This window comes from Nicotiana tomentosiformis, chromosome 12 (genome assembly GCF_000390325.3).
Source record: "Nicotiana tomentosiformis chromosome 12, ASM39032v3, whole genome shotgun sequence".
Lineage (NCBI taxonomy): Eukaryota > Viridiplantae > Streptophyta > Magnoliopsida > Solanales > Solanaceae > Nicotiana > Nicotiana tomentosiformis.
The window spans coordinates 113,913,418-113,933,770 of NC_090823.1; the positions used below are offsets into that span (position 1 = coordinate 113,913,418).

At 35.2% G+C, this 20,353-nt stretch overlaps 1 protein-coding gene and 1 long non-coding RNA gene across 2 annotated transcripts; both read right to left on the bottom strand.

The window, feature by feature from the left end:
- Window positions 1–4,617: 4,617 nt before the first annotated feature.
- LOC104116791 (uncharacterized) lies at window positions 4,618–9,688 on the bottom strand. The gene is made up of 3 exons (XR_690921.4): window positions 9,417–9,688; window positions 9,206–9,319; window positions 4,618–5,163 (listed from the first exon to the last, which is right to left on the bottom strand). It is a non-coding gene; the product is annotated as an uncharacterized lncRNA (long non-coding RNA).
- Window positions 9,689–14,410: 4,722 nt separating this feature from the next.
- On the bottom strand, window positions 14,411–17,342 carry LOC104116790 (1-aminocyclopropane-1-carboxylate synthase-like). The gene is made up of 4 exons (XM_009627726.4): window positions 16,939–17,342; window positions 16,489–16,620; window positions 16,238–16,398; window positions 14,411–15,512 (listed from the first exon to the last, which is right to left on the bottom strand). The coding sequence occupies exons 1-4, from the start codon at window positions 17,107–17,109 to the stop codon at window positions 14,525–14,527; spliced, it is 1,452 nt and encodes a 483-aa protein (XP_009626021.1). The 5' UTR covers window positions 17,110–17,342; the 3' UTR covers window positions 14,411–14,524.
- Window positions 17,343–20,353: the final 3,011 nt, after the last annotated feature.

Here is a 20,353-nt window from a genome sequence, read left to right on the forward strand (position 1 = left end):
CCCCCATTTAGGGAAGTACTAAGATTTAGCGCTACAATGATCTACGTATAGATGTTTTACCTCATTGGCATCTTTTCACATTATCGACGACTCTTACCCGCCTTGCGGTAATCCTTCTGCACTAAGGATAATAAAATTCCTTACTCACGAGGGTGACACTTAATGTAACTGGCACACTTAGTCCTTTAAGCTTAACTTTGCTCACATTGCTTCCTTTTAGGAAAGTGTCTTCTTGAATGACCTTTCTCTGAATTCCTCATGAATATTCTTCTGTTGTCCATTCTTTTATTGCCGGAACGAAATCTGAAATTCTCATGATGCTGACTATTATCAAATCACTCAGTCCCTAATTCATGTTTAATTTATCTTGTTCACCAATCCATACTGGTTTCTATTACTCTGGGGTCTAACTTTTCCTTCTGTTAATCACGTTAGAGTCGCGAACTTATTTCTCGAAATTAGGATGTGACTGTATGGCCTATACTCTCTTGTTGTCTTAAGGCACATCACCTCCCGTATCCTTTTTTCATTTGACTATAGATTCTGTAACACTCTACTGTTGCCATCCATGTATCACATCTCACCCATAATGCTTCATTATCCCTCTTCGTACTTCCCTGCTAATATTTCTATTTATCACTTTATCCTGAAAACTTTAACAAGACATTCTTTCGCTTTTTACCTTCCCTTGCTCCATCTACTGGCTCTTCGGGCTGCCTAACATTCTCCCTCTACTAGGGACGGGAGCCATACTAAGATAATATTTATCCATTCAAGGTTTCTAGTTCCTATCTTTGTAGTACTCATATCTAGCTGTACTATTTTAGTGTGCATCATCTGGGTGTCTCACAAGGAGATCTATTAGCACATTTGCAATATCCTTCAGAAATGTCAACTAACGCAAATAATTCATCCACCATTTTGGCTCACCCTAACCCCAGCCGGATTATGATATTATGTCCTTCTCTTAAACCATATTTGTTAGCTCCCATAGAGCATAACTCAGATTAGTGTGGCCAATTATACATACCTATGTTACTGTTAAAGGTAACTCAAAATGCTTATATCTCTCTTCCTGAATGGTAAATAAGGATAATCTTTATTAACTGGGTACCTCGTACCCTTCTTCACCTTGCTTCTTTTACTTGCTGCAATGCGTGTCTAACTTTCGATTCCGTTATTCTATTTTACCGTAAGAGTGGATAAGTATTCTTTCCTAAAAACTCCTTATCAAGAACCGTACACCTTTTAGTATACGCATGATCTGCTTAAGACCTCTTATTTACTCATCATAAGCAAGATGCAAAATCGAGTTTCCTTTAACTTAACACTTCCACAACTATATTTCTTATCGATCGTCTTTCTGAATGTAGGCATTGACTTATTACGAATAGAAGTTCGGGATTTAAATTCTTATAAGTGAGCTCTACCACACGATCTAGAGTAAGAAAAAAGAGTGACAGTCCTAAATGCCCTATAGCCTCCTGCTTATAAGTGTGGTGCACAACACACCTATAAACAAGGCTCTACTAGACATGGCTTGTAAACTCCCTAGGACAGAACTGGTCTAATACTACTTCTGTCATGCCCCGAACCTGCGGGCGAGACCGACACCCGGTACCTTACTCAACGAGTACCAACGTAACGTATCTTTCTTATTACATCATCATATACACGTGACATACGGGCCTAATAGGCCAACATGATCATTTATAAACTCAAAACATAGGCCGATAGGGCCGTACAATCTTTCACGTACACGATATATGTATACAAGCCTCTAAGAATACATAAATATCATAAAGGTCGGGACAGGGGCCCGCCATACTAATCAGTACATGTCCTAATCATACTGACCACATAAGCAACTCCGGAGCAAATGGTGCTCACCAACACCTACCGCTGAGCTGATAGCCTACTTGGAGGACTCTAGACCTGTCTATCAGGACCTGCGGGCATGAAACGCAGCATCCCCAAGCAAAAGGGACGTCGGTACGAATAATGTACCGAGTATGTAAGGCACATAAATAAGTACATAACAGACATGGAAGAATTATAGAGTAAATGACTAAACCTGTAAGTCTGGATAACTCAGTAAATCATGAAATAATTATAGTGTCATGCATATGCGTATGATTGTCATGTCGTGCATAGGTACATGTTTCATAACACCATCAGGCCTCTGAGGTCATCCCATCATATCATCTCGGCCACTGTGGGAAAAATCATCAACGTATACCAGCTAATCAGGTGGTGGTGCGTATATAACGCCGTAACCTTTTCCCATATCCCATATACATATATATATATATATATATATATATATATATATATATATATATATACGCGTATATAACGCCCTCTGGTCATAGGTCAATATACATGTATAAATGCATGAAATGCATAAGAAATACGTTAATAAGATTTCTTGGAATGTAATAAAAATAATATGCCTGTCGGATAAACTTTATCAAATACCTATTTTTCAACTATGGTGTAGTAACTGTAGTTAGTAGTGTTAACTGAAGTAAGATAGTTAGTTATAACTGTAATTAGGAGTGTTAAGAAGGTCGGTTAATTATGTTGAGAAACACGTGTATAAAGCCATGTACAGCTATTGAAATATTCATTCAAAAAATTTCCAAAACTCAGTGCACAACTAATTGCTTCATTTCTTCTCTCTAAAACTAGCTCCCTCTCGATCTGCATGTGTTAGGGCTCACAGAGATTGTGAGCCATGAGTTGAGAATTGATATTCTTCATATGGTATCAGAGCCCTAGCGACCATTATTGTGGACGTATTCTTCAATTGAAGCTTTATTACACACGGAGTTTGTGAGAAATATGGCGACGGAGGTAGACAATGAAGTACCAAAGAAATTGAGCCATAATCATCCTCATTTCCTTAATTCTACCAACAATTCAGGGATTGCGTTGATCTCTATGCAACTGACATGATCAGAAAACTACTCAGTGTGGAGTCGTGAGATGAGAATTGCAATCCTAGGTCATAACAAGTTAGGTTTCATCGATTGAACATGTAGGAAGGAGAAGTTTGGTCTGAATTTGACTGGTCTTTGGGAGAGATGCAATGCGATTGTGTTGTCGTGGATAATAAATTGTGTTTCAAGTCAATTGCTTAGTAGAATAGTGTATTCATCAAGTGTCAGTGTAGTTTGGAGTGATTTGAAGGAGAGATTCGACAAAATTGATGGATCTCGAATATTCCAGCTTCACAAACAAATTGCGATTGTGACTTATGGAACCAGTAGTGTTGCTACTTATTTTTCAAAATTACGCTTGTTGTGGGATGAGGTTGATGCCCTACATCTATCTCCATGCGATTGCCTTAGATCTCATGTTTATGTGTAGTTCATGAAGAGACAGAAGTTACTGCAATTTCTGATAGGATGGAACGAATCATATGGGCAAGCTCGTAGCCAAATCCTAATGATGATTCCCATACCAACAGTGAACAAGGCTTACTCGATGTTGATTGAACAAGGCATGGAAAATGTAGTAGAAAACTCAGTCAATTCAGTCAACATGGCAGGTAATGATGCTATTATTGCTTTCTTCATAGGATCATAAAACAAAGAGTGGATTATAGACACTGGAGCGACAAATCATATGACCTCTAACTTGAGTCTGTTGGAAAACACGGTTAAAGTAGGAGATCCAAAAGAAAAAGGAGTTAATCTACCTAATGGATCCTTCACGCATGTGACTCATTCAGGGACTTGTAGATTGACAGATAAGGAAGTAGTGAGCAATGTGCTGTCCTAGATTTTAAGAATAATCTACTATCAGTGTCAAAGCTTACAAGAGAATTAATATGCTCAACTTTATTTTTTCCTGAATTCTGTGTGTTCCAGGACCTTTGCAGTGGGAAGGTAAGGAGGATTGGTAAGGAAAGAGGAGGACTATATCTGCTTACATAAGCTCCTACTAAAGACAGTGCAAATCAGTTGGTTAGCTTGGTTGCAAGCAAGGAGAAACAAGATGTTGAAATTTGGCATAATAGATTAGGCCATGCCTCTTTGAAGCCATTGAGTCAAATTTTTCATTTTTCTCAGAATAATTGTAGAAGTCAGTTGAAAAAATGTGTGGTGTGCCCATTATCTAGACACACTAGATTGCCTTTCCCAGACAGTACTAGTAGAGCTTGTGAAGTTTTCAACTTGTTGCACATTGATGTATGGGGGCCTTATAATGTACAAACCTTTGATGGAAATAAACTCTTTCTTACTATGGTAGATGATCACTCTAGAATGACTTGTCTGTACTTATTAAAGCTGAAAAATGATGTGGTGGTTGTGCTAAGAAACTTCATTAAACTGTTACTGAATCAGTTTAACAGAACAATCAGTGCAATTAGATCAGTTAATGGAGGAGAATTTTTAAGCAATGGGTGTAGTGATCTCTTACAGCAATATGGAATTGTGCATTAGAAGACTTGTGTCTATACTCCTCGGCAGAATGGAATAGCTGAGAGGAAGCATAGACATATATTAGAAGTAGCAAGAGCCTTGAGATTTCAAGGAGGAATTCCTTCGAGGTACTTGGGGCACTATGTTGTCACTGCAGTCTACATCATTAATAGACTACCATCAGTGGTTCTGAGGGGTAAAAGTCCATATGAAATATTCCATAAACACAAAGCCAACTTGTATCATTTAAGGACATTTGAATGTCTTTGCTATGCCAAGAAACTAAACAGCCATGATAAGTTTGATACAAGAGCTATAGCAGTTGTTCTAATGGGGTGTTCAGAAGTGATAAAAGGCTATGTGTTACTTGATTTGAATAATCAGAAGTTCTTTGTGAATAGGGATGTTATCTTCAGGGAAACAGTCTTTCCTTTCAAAAATAGGAGGCAATCACAATACCATCTGTTTTTGGAACCAGATGACTCTTATAATGATGCATTTTCTGGTGTAGAAACTCCTTCTATAACAGAACCAGATGACGCATCTTCTCCTCTTGAGGATGTGAAAGTGATAGATCAACCTAGTACTCCATATGTACAGGATATTGACATTGGCCATGAGGACCATCTGAATTAACTGCCTACTCCAAATGTGCAGGACATTGGTTATGAGAACCAACTCAACCATGAGTCTCATGCACCTCAGGAGCCCATATTGCCTTCCTCTGCACAACCTGTTGTTCCAGATATGGAGCCTTTGAGAAGATCAGATAGAGATAAAATGAATCATGCATGATGAGTGACTACATTATAGCTACAACAACACTAGACCCGATATCCCATATGTTATGCAGAACTATATTAGTTATGATAAGCTAAAGCCACACTATCAACACTACCTAGAAGATTTTACATCAATCATTGAACCAAGAACTTTCTCAGAAACTTCACAGGACCCACGTTGGATGGAAGCAATGAAGGCAGAGATACAGGCCCTTGAAGAGAACAAAATATGGAAAATTGTTCAACTGCCACCAGGGAAGTCTCCTATAGGCTGCAAATGGGTATTCAAGGTTAAATATCAAGCCAATGGTACTATAGAGAGATTTAAAGCAAGGCTCATAGCTAAAGGGTACAATCAGCATGAGGGAGTTGACTATCAAGAAACCTTCTCACCAATGGTGGAAATAGTGATTGTTAGAGCAGTGATTTCTATGGCAACTGCTCAAGATTGGTATCTCCGTCAAATGGATGTTTACAATGCCTTTTTACAAGGCGACCTCTATGAAGAGGTTTACATGCAGCTCCCAAAAGGTTTTGCAAGCTAGGGGAGAATAAAGGAGCAGTTTGTAAGCTTGTCAAATCCTTGTATGGACTCAAGCAAGATAGAAGACAGTGGAATGTGAAGCACTGACCAAGCAAGATTTTGTGCAAAGTAACATGGACTATTCCTTTTTCACAAAGAAACAGAGAAGCAACATAGTGATCATCCTAGTGTATGTGGATGATATGTTAGTGACAGGAAATAACTTAGCACAAATTCTTGCTACAAAAGGGGATTTGCAGGAAGCTTTCAAAGTAAAAGACCTTGGTGAGCTAAAGTATTTCTTGGGGATTGAATTTTGTAGGTCACAACAAAGAATCTTGATGAACCAGAGAAAATATTCTTTAGAACTCATCTCAGATGTGGGACTGAGTGCCTCCAAAACAGTAAACACACCTCTTGACAACAATCAGAAATTCACCAGCAAAGAATCAAATAATGTTGCAGGGGAAAACACTGATGAGCTGTTTGAAGATAGAGAGCAGTACCAAAGGCTGATTTGTAAGTTATTGTACCTGACATTAACCAGACTTGATATTGCTTTTGCTGTGCAGACACTTAGCCAATTCATGTAATATCCTAAAAGGTCTCATTGGGAGGCATCATTAAGAATTGTAAGGTATATTAAAAGGGAACCAGGAATGGGAGTATTGATGAGTAGCAAGAAGAGTAACAAAATAACTACATATTGTGATGCGGACTGGGCATCATGTTCAAATACTAGAAAGTCAATCACAGGATTCATAGTAAAGAATGGTGATTCACTTATTTCTTGAAAATCAAAGAAAAAAAATACTGTGTCAAGGAGTTCAGCAGAGTCTGAGTAAAGAAGCATGGCTTCTACTATGTCAGAATTAGTTTGGGTGATTGGATTGTTCAGGGAACTTGGAACTAAAATTGAAATGCATGTTGAGTTACACTGTGACAACAAGGAAGTACTACAGATAGCTGCAAATCTAGTGTATCACAAAAGAACAAAGTATATCGAGATAGATTGCCACTTTATTCGAGAAAAGATCCAACAAGGAATGATAAAGATTGTTCATGTCAATACAAGGGACCAGCTGGCAAATATTCTTACAAAGGCTTTAAGAAACCCACAACATGAGTACCTGATGTCCAAGTTGGGAGTGCTTAATGTTTTTGTACCAACCAGCTTAAGGGGGAGTATTGAGAGTGGGATTGGTTAAGTAACTATGGTGTAGTAACTATAGTTAGTAGCACTAACAGAGTAACTTTCGTTAGTAGTGTTAACTGAAGTTGGATAGTTAGTTATAACTGTAATTAGGAGTGTTAAGAAGGTCGAGTAATTATGTTGAGAAACACGTGTATAAAGCCCTGTACAACTGTTGAAATATTCATTCAGAAAATTTCCAAAACTCAGTGCACAACTTTTGCTTCATCACTTCTCTCTGAAACTAGCTCCCTCTAGATCTGCATGTATTAGGACTCATAGAGATTGTGTGCCATGAGCTGAAAATTGATCTTCTTCACAGGAACTAATGAAGGGTGGTCACTAATGACCGCAGTCATCCTCACTTTCTTCTCACTTCCTCTTTTCTTTAGCTTTTGCAGTTGTATCTGTACATCCAATACTCTTCTACTGCAAGAAGTTTACTTATATAAAAAATATAATTTGTGTCCTCATATCTAACTAAAAACTTTAAGAAATATTATTTACAATCGAATACTTTTAAAGGATATTGTTGGGTCATGCTTTAGCATGGAATAACCACATGTAATTCTTTTATAAATAGAGCCCCTAAGCTTTTGTCGTCTATGATAACAACAAACTTTAAATTAATAACTCGTACAATTTTATTAAGAGTATCCGCATACGAGGCCTTGTAGCCACAAAGATGTCCTTGCTTGATAGAGGTTCAGAAGTTTCTTTCTTTTTTTCCTGATTATATAAAAAGTGGTGTATACCAGATTAAAGTTAGTAAGTTCATATTTAAAAGAATAATAAGAAAAAAGACTAGCGACCAAATCAGTAATATCTCATGAAACATTTATCTAGCTCTCATTCGCCATGTAGAATATTTGATTCTTGTTGCTAGCTCTCAATAAACATTATTTGATTCTTGTTGCTAGCTCTCATATCTTGATAAAAAACAAATGACGAATTTTGTCTTTCTCACTTTGATTTATTATGGTTTCTCCACTCGTATGAGGTTGCTGAAGCCAACATGTCACTTTCTGGAGATTAATAATATTTCTTCTGTGGGTTTTTATAGGAAAATCTCAATAAGAGTCATGGTGAAAACTCTTTTTCCTTCTTCAGGGATATTAATAGCACCAAGTCAACACCACTTTTGATTGGGAGGAAACAAGATCCTTCTGAGGGGGGTGCCACACGAATGACTTCGTCACTCTCAAACAAGTTTCAACCGTATGTTTACCCACACCAGTTGAGGCAAAAACTACAGATTCAATAAAATCATATAGCGTACACCCTCAAACAAGGTGAACTATCCAGACTGCTAGTGTACTTCACTCATGGCATTCGTCCCCTTTGGATCAGTTCAAAAATGAAAAGCTTGTGGCAGATGAGAAGTTATATGGACCTATCACCTCGAATACACAATCAGTTCTCACAGAGATATTAAATGCCATGAAAGTGTAAGGTCTTTCATCTATCTGCAATCTGTCACTCTGATTTATATGTGTACCCTACTGAATAACCAAAAAAGGTAATATTGGATGCCTTAAATTTCTAAAATTGCTTCACTAGAAAGAAATAAAGAGAGAAACAGTGCACGGGCATCATTTCTGGAGTAGTCTGGTGAAGTTTATGGTTCAATAGCTAAAACGAATGACAATTCAATCACGTTTTACTCCTCGGATGTGCTCTGTTATGAAGATAGTCAAGCAGCTTAGTAGTAAAACCAACAATCTGGCTAGTAAATTAAGTTTATCAAATGTAAGGCTGTCACATTACTCTTGTTCAAATTGAATGTTGTGAATTATAGGAGCTCTTAAACTTCTTTAATAATCTTATAGGATAAAATTTAGGATTCTTGAAGTAAACTTCCATTTCTACACGTTAAAGCTAAGTGGAAAAGTTATCTTGTTGGCTGCTCTGTTGAATGCCTTTTTACAGTGACCAGTTCTGTGTTTTCACGGCGATATTGTAAAGAATAATAGAATGACCAGTTGTGTGTTAGTGAAGGAAGAAACGAAAGCTAATGAATCTCTGATGAAATAGGAAGAAAGATCAGGGACAACTGAACATTGTAAGAGAAATTACAAGTTTCCTAGACAAGAGAAAAAGGCAAAAAACATCACAAGTTTCCATTGTCATTTAAGATAAATATCATCAAAATCCAAACTTTATAAAAATTTGTACTGTTGGCTCTACTATGCACAATTTATATATCCTCCACAAAAATGAAATCACCATAAAGATACAACTAAAATATAATGTAATAAACTGAGCAGACCACAACTACCTTGATTTTTGACTGTAGTAACAACACATTTCTCTTTCCAATCCAAAGACGAACGACTATCAACAATAGCAATATCACTCAAAACTCCAGTAGAAGACGATCCACATTAATAATCTAAAATTCAAGAACTCGGTGTTGGTTACAAACGACCTAAAATTAAAGAAAAAGGAACGATTAAAGGAAAAAAACCAAATCAGATAACAAAACTTACATATTCGTTTAGACGGCTTCTCCGATTCTAGCATAAAATTGATTTTGGAATTTGGGGATTTGAGAAAGGTTAGAAACTATCCTTGAGATGAATCTATAAGGATATGAAACACATTAGAAGTAGAAAGATCTTAGGGAAAGAGAGGATTTTGAGATGAATCTATTTCTGGATTTGGAGTTTAGGAGTGAAAGAGAGGATTTTGAGGGAATGAATCTTGAGAGGAAAAAAGGAGGAGATGGGTTCATTGGATATATCTAATGAACCGGTGGGTGGGTTTGTTGGAAAAAGGAGAAAAAGTTTTAATTAACTTCATATTTACATTATTAAAAATATATTTAAAAAATGAGGGTTCATTTGGCGGGTTTACCAAATTTCGGGGGGGGGGGAGGAAATGAAAAGGGAATGAAAAATTGTTCCCATAAAAAAACATCCAGAACCGTTCCCATAAATCTGTCTATTGGAACGGTGTACAGACCGTTGCGGAAAAACATTCTATGGCAACGGTTCTGCTACAATTGGAACGGTTTGATAGTTAAAGTATGTTGATATCACCCAAATGCTATTGTAACAGTTGTAATGATTACTATATCCTCTTTATGGCATATGGCAACGATTTGTGAACCGTTGCTAACAAACTGTTGCCATAGGCCCATTTTCTAATAGTGTGAAAAGATCTCTCAACACTGAGAAAATGGCAACCTCTTCTCTTCAACCCCAACTAGCCAAAAGGTTTTTACGTTTGCTTTTTGTTATGGATTTAAATTATATATATTAGCAATATAAAGAACTTTACTATCGATAAATCTTACTAGTATTTACCTAGTAAGTCATGACTTGCATGTAATAAGTTACTTTCTTCTTTTTTCATGGTTCACTCTAGTCCTTAATCTCGTACCCGTTATTATATTATAAAAGTAGAAGAAAATCATAAAAAAGAACCATACAAGTCATTGAGAAAAGAAATATGCATGTTAGTCTAGTCCTTAATTAGTCCTTGAGTAAAACCATAAAAAGAAAATCTGTTTTTTATAAGAAGAAGAGAGATGCATTTGCAACATGCATATGTTTTAGCATTTCATTCTATTTAGCGGGTGGATTTTAATTTTTAGCTTGTCAAGTCGGTTTTATGGGGGATTTTCTATGTTTTGTTTGGGTGTTAATTATTTTATTTTGTCCAAAAATATAAAAAGTTCTATATGGACTACCATGTCATATTTTTTCATCGGAAAGTTTGATAATTTCTGTTGAGTGACCATTTGTGTACAATAAGAATAGTTGAGTGACTTTCATGTTACAAACGAAAAAAAGTGACTTTAGTCCATAATATTTTGGAGTTGGATAATCATCTGAGTTAAGGCTGGCAAGTGGGCCGGTCCAGGCCCGGGACCGACCCGGGATCGCGGGCCAAACGGCTAAACGGGCCAGGACCGTTTGGTCCGATTTTAGCGGGCCTGGTCCGGTCTCGTGGGCCGGTCCTATGATTTGGGCCCGCCAGGGCCCGGGACCGGGACCGGCCTGGACCGGCTAATTTTTTTTTTAAAAAATAGCCATTAGGCTTTCAAAAATAGTCGTTGGGCTGTAAAAAATAGCCGTTGGCTATTTATAAAATAGCCATTTAACCCTCCCCTCCCCCAACTTTGTTTTAATCCCAAACTTTTTATAATTACACTTTTTTCCTATTTTCAACTATAAATACCCCATCATTATTTCATTTTTTCTTACAAAATCATCAATCTATCACAATCTCTCTCTAATTTACTTCTATAATTGCTACTATTGCTTACTTTATTGTTACAATTTGTGAAACAATTGTGAAGTTGGTGAATTGAAGTCTTCAACGATAATCAATTTCCAACAAGTTGTTCATCAATTCGGTAAACTCGTTCCAACTCTTAAGTTTTAATATTATAATTTTGTTTGTTTTATTTACTTTGCTTGATTAATTAAGATGGCTTATTCCTTAAAAAATATGTTTAGTAAAAATAAGGAAAAATCGAAGAGTGGTGAATCCAGTGGCCAATTTGTTCCTCCTCCACTTCCCCCGGCTCCCCGACCCAAACCTGTTACCCGTCCTACACCTCCTATTCTTGATAGCGATAATAATTTATTATAATTTATCGAGAGTCAATTTTGTCATAATATTACACCCGGTGAACAATTAAACCATGAATATATGAATGCTCTTTATGGTAATCCAACTATAGATGAAAATGATGATGAAGAAATAGATTTTGATGAAACGCAACCGGATGACGATACACCCACTAGTCCTGCTCCTGAAGTTAACCCAACTAATAATAATCCAGATGATCCCCCGTCTGACCCTCCTATTAGTGCCCCTACTTTTTCTAGACAACCTTCTAAACGGGCAAAAACATCTCTTGTTTGGCAATTTTTTTACTCAACTAAGAGAAAAAAATAGGGCTAAGTGTAAAACTTATGGCAAAGAGTTAATTTTTCAATATGTTGGAAGGGGGGGGGGGGGGGGGGGGGACGGGAAGTTTGACTAGACACATATTGCTACACCCTCAAGATAAAGCTAGATATTTTCGTATGAAAACTTTGGCTGAGGGGACAAGTGCACCTAGTCAGGCTGACCTTAGTACCGGGTCAAATCAATTTCAACCGGAAATTAACACTGTTACCGATGGTATTTTATATTATGATCCAAAAAAAGATCGAAAAGAATTGACAAAAATGGTTACTGTTATGTGCTTACCCTATAGTTTTCCTTCTAACCCTCACTTTGTGCATTATATTAGAAAAGTTTATAATCCTACTTATAAAGGTTTTCCTCGCACAACCGTAAAGAGTGATATTTATAAATATAAACATGAATATGAACAATATTTGCGCTATTTATTTACTCATATAAATTATCGTCTTGCTATTACAACTGATATTGGTAGAAGTGGTAATGACTGTGATTACCTTACTGTTACCAGTCATTGGATTGATGAGCATTGGATAATGCAAAAGCGCATTATTGCTTATAGAATAATTAATTCACGTCACACAGGGCAGTTTATTTCTAGCACGATTGCGGATATTTGTAGATATTTTTGCATTAGTGATAAAATAATGTCAGTTTCAATGGATAATGCTACTAGTAACACAAATGTTGTATCCTTGCTTACCACTACACTAAGTCCTGTATTTAGTAATATTTTTCATGTTAGATATATTTATCATATTTATCATTTAATTGTGGGTGATGATATGAGAATTTTAAATGTTGAAATTGAAAAGGTTAAAATGGCTCTTAATTGGCTTTTTTATTCAAACCGTAGAAGTAGACTTAGAGAATATTTTAAAAGATGCGATGAATTTGGCCTAAGAGAAAGAAAGGTTCCTAAACCTTGTCCAATTAGATGGAATTACATGTATGAAAGTTTAGTTGTTGCATATGAATATAGAAACCCCATAAGATGTATACTATCGAATATGACTTATATACTATGTGTATATATATATATATATATATATATATATATATATATATATATATATATATATATATATATATCTTAAGATGTATATATAGTATATAAATCGAATATAGCTTATATATCTTAAGATGTATATATAGTATAGTATAGTATATATATAAGCTTATATATATATATATATATGTATATCGAGTATATATATCTTAAGATATATATATATACTATAATATACTATATATATACTATAATATATATACATAGTTTATAAGTCATATTCGATAGTATACATCTTAAGATATACTATATATACATCTTACTATATATATATATATATATATATATATATATAGCTTATATATCTTAAGATGTATATATATCTTAATATCTACTATATATAGCTTATATATCTTAAGATGTATATATATCTTAAGATCTACTATACTATACTATATATATATAGTATATCTTAAGATGTATATATAGTATATTTTAAGATGTATACTATGTATATATAATATAGTATATATATATATATATATATATATATTTTAAGATGTATATATAGTATATAAATCGAATATAGCTTATATATCTTTATTACTATTTTTTTTTCTCTAACTTCTATAAATAAATAAAAAAATAGAAAGTTTCTGTTAGGCCCGCTTAGGCCCGTTTGGGGCCGCTTAGGCCCACTTAGGCTCGGGACCGGCCCACTTAGGCCCGGGACCGTTAGTTCGTGGTCCCGGTCCCGAGCCAGTTCCAGCAATAAGCCCGCGAATCCGGGACCGTTTAGGACCGGACCGCATAGGACTGGGCCCGGCCCATTTGCCACCCTTAATCTGAGTAATGAACTCTTAAAATAATGCCAGCTTAACTTTCAACATATTTTATTATTCCCTCCATTCCCTTTTACTAGTCTTATACTAAAAATAAATTTTTTCTTTTACTTTCTAATTTTAGTAAATCATGAGACATTTATTATTATTTTTCAATATTATCGTTAGTATTAAGTATCTGCACTTTCCAAATAACCCCTTGCATTGCCAAATCAAATAGAGGACTAGTAAAAGCTAGATAATGGAGGGATTTTAAGAGAATTAGTTGACTTGGTGATGATAGTCAAAATACTAATGAGTTGGAGTTTGGATGGTTTTAACATCAATTTGTGTTGAAGAGTGCTTTAGTCCAGATACTCTGAACTCAATGGATATTAGAGAATTTAGCAGCCTAATGATAAGTTCTACCCTATTTTTTAATTGCGTACGGATAAGTCTTACCATCTAATTGAAATGGCTACCGCGTACCAATATTTTATTAAATTTATGCTATTCCTAAATAAAGTAATATGTCAAATTGTACCAAAAGAGAGTCAACATTGTATTATTGTATAACTGTACAATTTTGGAAACACTTTTATTACGTCCTTTTAATTTAAAATTTCAAATAAGGTAAACCCCACCAATCCTTTTCTTCAGTAAAAAAAAATTGAAAGCCAAGGTAAAAAATGTTCAAGGCCGAAGACTGAACAATACAAATATTACTAAATGCAGTAAAAGCGGTGGTTAAGACTTGATTATTCATTCAATTTCGAACAAGGAAATATAAAGAAAAAGAAACATTACAAGTTCTAATAAGTAATAACCCCCCTTTTTTTAACTTTTATGTCCTAGCCTGGACCAAAGGCGAAGACATTGGAGAGTGAGGAGAGTTCATAAAATCATCCAATTTTCTGAACGATAAATTAATCTCCAATTTACTCCTCCGACATTGTAATTTCTTGACTCCTCCTTCAATCCCTTTACGTTGAATCACAAAGTTGTTAATCCTTCTTAAGGCAATCCTCATAGTTTCATCATCCATATTTGCAAAACAAACTCTAAACCAACCAGGCTCTGAACAATGAAAAGAACAACCGGGCGAAACATTAAGTTTAACTTCATTAATAATTATTCGCCAAAGTTCGAGCTCAGCTTCGAATGTAAGCTCCTTAAGAAGCCTTCTCAAATCCATCCATATAAACAAGCCAGCGTTACTCTTCAATGTGTTAATCCCCACTTGTGCAAGTCCCCTAGTAAACATGCCATGTCTTTTTTGTAACCTTTCACTACTCTCACCAATGAATTTCGTAACGAAATTTTCGTCCGATAGCATGTTTGAAATCAAGAATTGAGTTTGTGTTGAAACTAACCCGAAACTTGACATTTTTCGGGCACAATTTGTTACAACATCGTTGTATGAGTAAATAATCCCGACTCTGAATCCAGGAAATCCCAAATCCTTTGACAGGCTATAAACAATGTGTATTAAATCGCGGTCACATTCAACATCTTCCTCCATTATTACTTCGGATATGCTGATGAAATCGGGCTTGTTAAAGATTGTGGCAGCGTATATTTCGTCACATACGAGGTGGATGTTTTTCTCGTTAATGAACCTTACTGTGTCTTTTAATGTTTCCCTGTCTAAGATTGTGCCCAGTGGATTAGATGGATTGTTTAAAAGCAAGCCCTTTACTGTAATATTGGATTCTTGAGCTTTCTGGTATGCAGCTTCTAAGGCTTCTTTTGTGACCTTGAAATTGTTAGAGCTTTCACAAACAACAGGAAAAAGTTGCACCCCAGTTCGCCACCTCAAATCTCTGTCAAATCTGCAAATAAAAAAACTTGAAAATACTTATTAGTACTTCAATATTTTGTCCCAGAAAAAAACTTAAGGAGAATTTCTTTCCGGGTGCTGAAGACAAAATAGAAAACCATGCATGTTACACGATCCGTCCTGTAATTTGTTTGGTGGTGTTTGATCGAACACAAATTTAAGTAAAAAAACAAAGGCTTCTACATGAGAATTAACTATCCTTAATTAAAATATCAAAAGTATATCGTTATTACTAATGTAGAAGTGGTACTATTTGTTTATGCTCCAAAGAGGCATACTATACACATCGTGTCAATTCCTATAGGAGTTGGTATGAAGAAAAAGTAAATATTTAAATATATAATGCTGTTAATCTTTTTTGGATTAAATAAAATAAAATAAAAAGAAGTCGTGGAGGAAATATTATCTTTTACTATACTAGAATATAATTTCCAATATTCGTAGTTTCATATAATAAAAGGGGTTATTCATAATGCTAGGGTTTGGGGTGAATGACTAAGGTATGAGAATCACCATGGGCTGTAGTGGAATGAACTAGGACCTCTCGACTCTTAATTGGAGATTTCGAGTTTGAGCTCTAAGAATGAAAAAAATCCTAGTAGAGAGCGATTCTCCCTTTAGTATAGGCCCTATATGGCGCAAATTAATTAGTCGAGACGTCTGTAGGATACTGGAGGAGAAAGCAAAAAAATACTAAGATATGAGATGGTGCTTTACCCTGGATAATAGGGTGTAGGAACCAGAAATGCCTCTCCAGGATCAGCCAAGCAGAAGGCCAGTAATTCATGAGCTCCAGTAGCCCCTCCACTCATAACTATGCGTTCTGGCTCAAATGTTATTCTGTCTCCTCTCACTTTTCCCATGAACCTTGCAACAGCCTGCACATATATATATATACACAACACTGATGGGAAAAAAAAGGGAAAAAAAAATGTTGGTATAATAATTTTTCAGTTTAAAGTTCATACACTTCGGAATTCTGGCAAACCATGATAATCTTGATAAATTGCAATATCCTTGAAATCTTGAGACCCTTCAGCTGTGCAAATGGAGGCTTTTGGATTCTTCACCACCCATTCTTGTATTAAATCAAAGCAAAGCTGAAACAACATCAACAAAAACATAAACCTATGTTTCTGGAAACGCATCGTTTAAACAATATATACTCCCTCAGTTTCATTTTAAATGGAAATGTTTGACTGAGCATAGCGTTTTGAAAAAGAATACTTTTGACACATACCAAAAGTTCTGTTTTAGAGGCTTGGGGGCTATAAAAGTATATCATCAAAGATAAACGAAAAGTTTAACATCAAAAAGATCTAAATATATAAAGATAACATTCTTTATTTTAGAACAGATTAAAAGAAAAGAGTATCATATGGAACCGAGGAAGCGTGTTACTAGTTTTTTCTTGTTACCTGATTTTCTGCGAGACCCATCTGAATAACCCCATCAGAATTTTGTGTTGGATGAAAAGGATCAATTTCATAGGCCTTCCAACCATCAAAATAGGCTGAGTTTTCACCATGCCCATTATTGGTTGCTACCTTAGAAAGCAGCTCATTGTCGATGCTTGAAATGAACCCCATCTTCTCAATCTTAATTTCTTGAAACGGGAGAAGAATAAAAGAATAACAAGAAAATGATGTACGTATATCGTAGCTAATTAATATTTCTCTAGAATTCTAATCCTTTAGTAGTTTTCAAAATTTGTAGAATGGATATCTAAGAAGTAGTCATGTCCTATTTATAGTTGTTGTTCACAAGCTCTATTGTTTAAGTGGTAAAGAAGTTTCCATGAAGTAAACGACCTAACCATTCGAAAGCTCTCCCTCTGAAAAACTATTTTGAGATACGGTGGGCGGCTTACTATGTAATAGTGTGTTAATAACGCACTACTTATGGACTGGACATGGCCCCATCTTTCGTTAATCTCCTCTTTCCTCCCTACTAAACACAAGTACAATTAGGATAAAAATGAAATTAAATAGTATGATTTGATTCTCAACTTATGTTTTCAATGTCTTAATGGTTGGATTATGCTATGGAAAAAGGCTCTAATTGTTTAGTGCCATATAGGTGAATACGGGCATTGCATGTCAAATAATATATACTCCCTCTATTTTAAAAAGATTGACATAGTTTAGAGTCAGAGTACTTAACTTTGACGTGAATTTGGGCATAAATTCTTCAAGTTTTTTTAAACAAAATTTATATTTTTGAAAATTACATAAAAAGTATTATAAGTCATAATAATTCATAATTCAAAATATTTATAAAACTTTTAAGAAAAACGTGATCAAAGAACAATCTCGTAGACTTTCCAAATAGTAGTGATGCCAAAAGTATATCTTATTTTCCGGTTTACTAAAGTGATATGATAGTGTAAGAAAATTTATTATGAAAAATAAACTCTTAGAACTATGTTATATGATGTGATCACAATCATGTGGGATCGTGTCTTCATACTTTTGATTAAATGCAATACGCTATTAACTACCCAACATTATTACCTTCTTACACACATATGATATGTTTTGCTTAAAACATAAAGTTGAGTAGAATAAGCCATATAATTACCTCCTCGTTAAAGCTAGTCATGCTCATAAATAGGAAAGGGAAACTCGATTGAATAACTGTTCATTTGATAACATTAGCAATCTCTCCTAATTCCAACAACAGATGTGCGGTCGAAGCATCACATGTTTAATTTCTTAACTGATATTCGCATATGGTGTTATCGTCACCTTTATTACGGAGTGATTTACTCCCAATATGAGATTTTCCGATATAAATTTAACGGACTTCAATACAGATACCGGATAGTGGATGAAAAATAAAAAATAATATTTGTACTATAAATAACCTATTATAAAAGTTAGTAATTAATCACCAATTAAAGTTTAATTATAAGTATAACAAATATTTACCTTTATATACTTTTTGACCTAATTTTATAAATATTTGTATAACGTAAATACATAAAACTTAAACTCACTTTCATGTTCGCCATAAGTTTTAGCACATAAAAAATGTTTTCCATATAAGGGAAATTTTTGATATCCTAACTAGGCACTATCGCACGCATTGTTGGGGTGGTGGGAGGGGGTAGGGGTACATTCATATTATTATCTTTCTTTTTTTGGCCATGAAAGCGTCAAGCGTGCACAGAATATTGTGATTCCTACTTAGGTCTACTTAAGTAGTTGTCAACCTTAACTAATATCAACGCGCTTACCTTTTCCACGGCTTATTAATACATTAAACAAGAGTCGATCTTTTGCGTGGACACTTGGATAAGTTTGGAAAAAAGAAAAAAGAAATTAGGTGATCGTATAATTTTGTCTGAGATTAATACATAAAACCCTCTTCTACTTGGTTCAATTTGCAACATATACACCTAAACTATGTTGTATTTGTATTACCTTATGAACTTTGTTTTCAGTGTCTATTAAAACCATGGCGCATTTTCACATTTTTAAAAAAATTATTCTTCTTAAACGCAATTTTTTGGCACTTTCTCTAGTCTAGCCACCAGATATGTAAAAGTTGGCTGGAACTCTATTTTTTGGCGTAATTACAGTTCTAAATTTTAAACACATGGTATTTTATTTTAAATTAACTTAACTGTTAGGATAGGGAACCGGGTGCGGAATTTAGCCAAACAACGGTATAATGACAATAACAAAGGCAATGAAAGTTTATAACAACGGCAATTAAAGCAGATACAGAAGAGACCAATTTAACGTGGTTTGATCAGTGTGATCTACGTTCATAAGCGGAGAGGAGCAATTTTACTATATCAATAAGAGTACAAAAGAGAGTACAAAATTAGAGTAAACACTCTAATTAATCCCAAATACCCTAAGAGAATAACCTCACAAGATCACTCCAAAGAAAGGGTTCACACAAGTGCTTCCCAACACTCAACTCTCACACAAAATACTCTTAATAAAAGAGGAAAGGAAGAAACGAGAAATGAAGACTCAAGTCTTGTTGGTGTGTCTAAAATAAACTAATGGCCTTCCTTTTTATAGGCAAAAAAGTCTTGGTCTCTTAGGTGTAAAAGAAGAGATACAACTTGTGCAAATGATATTCACCACACAATGCAATATTTTTGGGTCCCAAAGAATATTGCCAACAAAGTCTATACTTTGCAAAGATGGTTATGTTTATGTGAGATGGTGTAACGATCCGGCCGGTCGTTTTGAGAGTTAGAGCCCCGAACGCCTATTAACTGCTTTTTCCATATCTATTTCTGTTATTGTAACCTGTCGGGATGATTGATTTTGAGTTTCAGAGTATTTTGGGACACTTAGTCCCTAAATAAGAACTTGAGTCTTAGAATTTGGACCGTAGTCGGAACTGTGTGAAGACGGTCCCGGAATGGAATTTTCGTCGGTTCCATTTGCTCTGTTAGGTAATTTTGGATTTAGAGGCGTGCCCGGATTGTGTTTTGGAGGTCCGTAGCTTATTTAGGCTTGAACTGGCGAAAGTCGAATTTTTGGAGTTTGGACAGATAGTGAATATTTTGATATCGGGGTCGGAATCCGATTCCGGAAGTTGGAGTAACTCCGTAATATTTAATATAACTTGTGTACAAAATTTGGGGTCAATCGGACGTGGTTTGATTGATTTCGGCATCGGTTGTCGAATTTAGAAGTTTCAAGTTCTATAAGTTTGAATCGAGGATGAATTGTGATTTTAACATTGTTTGATGTGGTTTGAGGGCTCGACTAAGTTAGTATGGTATTTTAGGATTGGTTGGTATGCTTGGTTGAAGTCTTGAGGGCCTCAGGTGTATTTCGAATAGTGAACGAGTGAGTTCAGCTG

Bases quoted from the DNA above. Each gene is read 5' to 3' on its own strand.
- LOC104116790 (XM_009627726.4), bottom strand. From the start codon at position 17,109: ATGGGGTTCATTTCAAGCATCGACAATGAGCTGCTTTCTAAGGTAGCA. The intron at 16,621-16,938 runs GTAACAAGAAAA...ATGTTGTTTCAG, and splicing joins TGGGTCTCGCAGAAAATCAG to CTTTGCTTTGATTTAATACA. The intron at 16,399-16,488 runs GTATGAACTTTA...ATATATGTGCAG, and splicing joins GTTTGCCAGAATTCCGAAGT to GCTGTTGCAAGGTTCATGGG.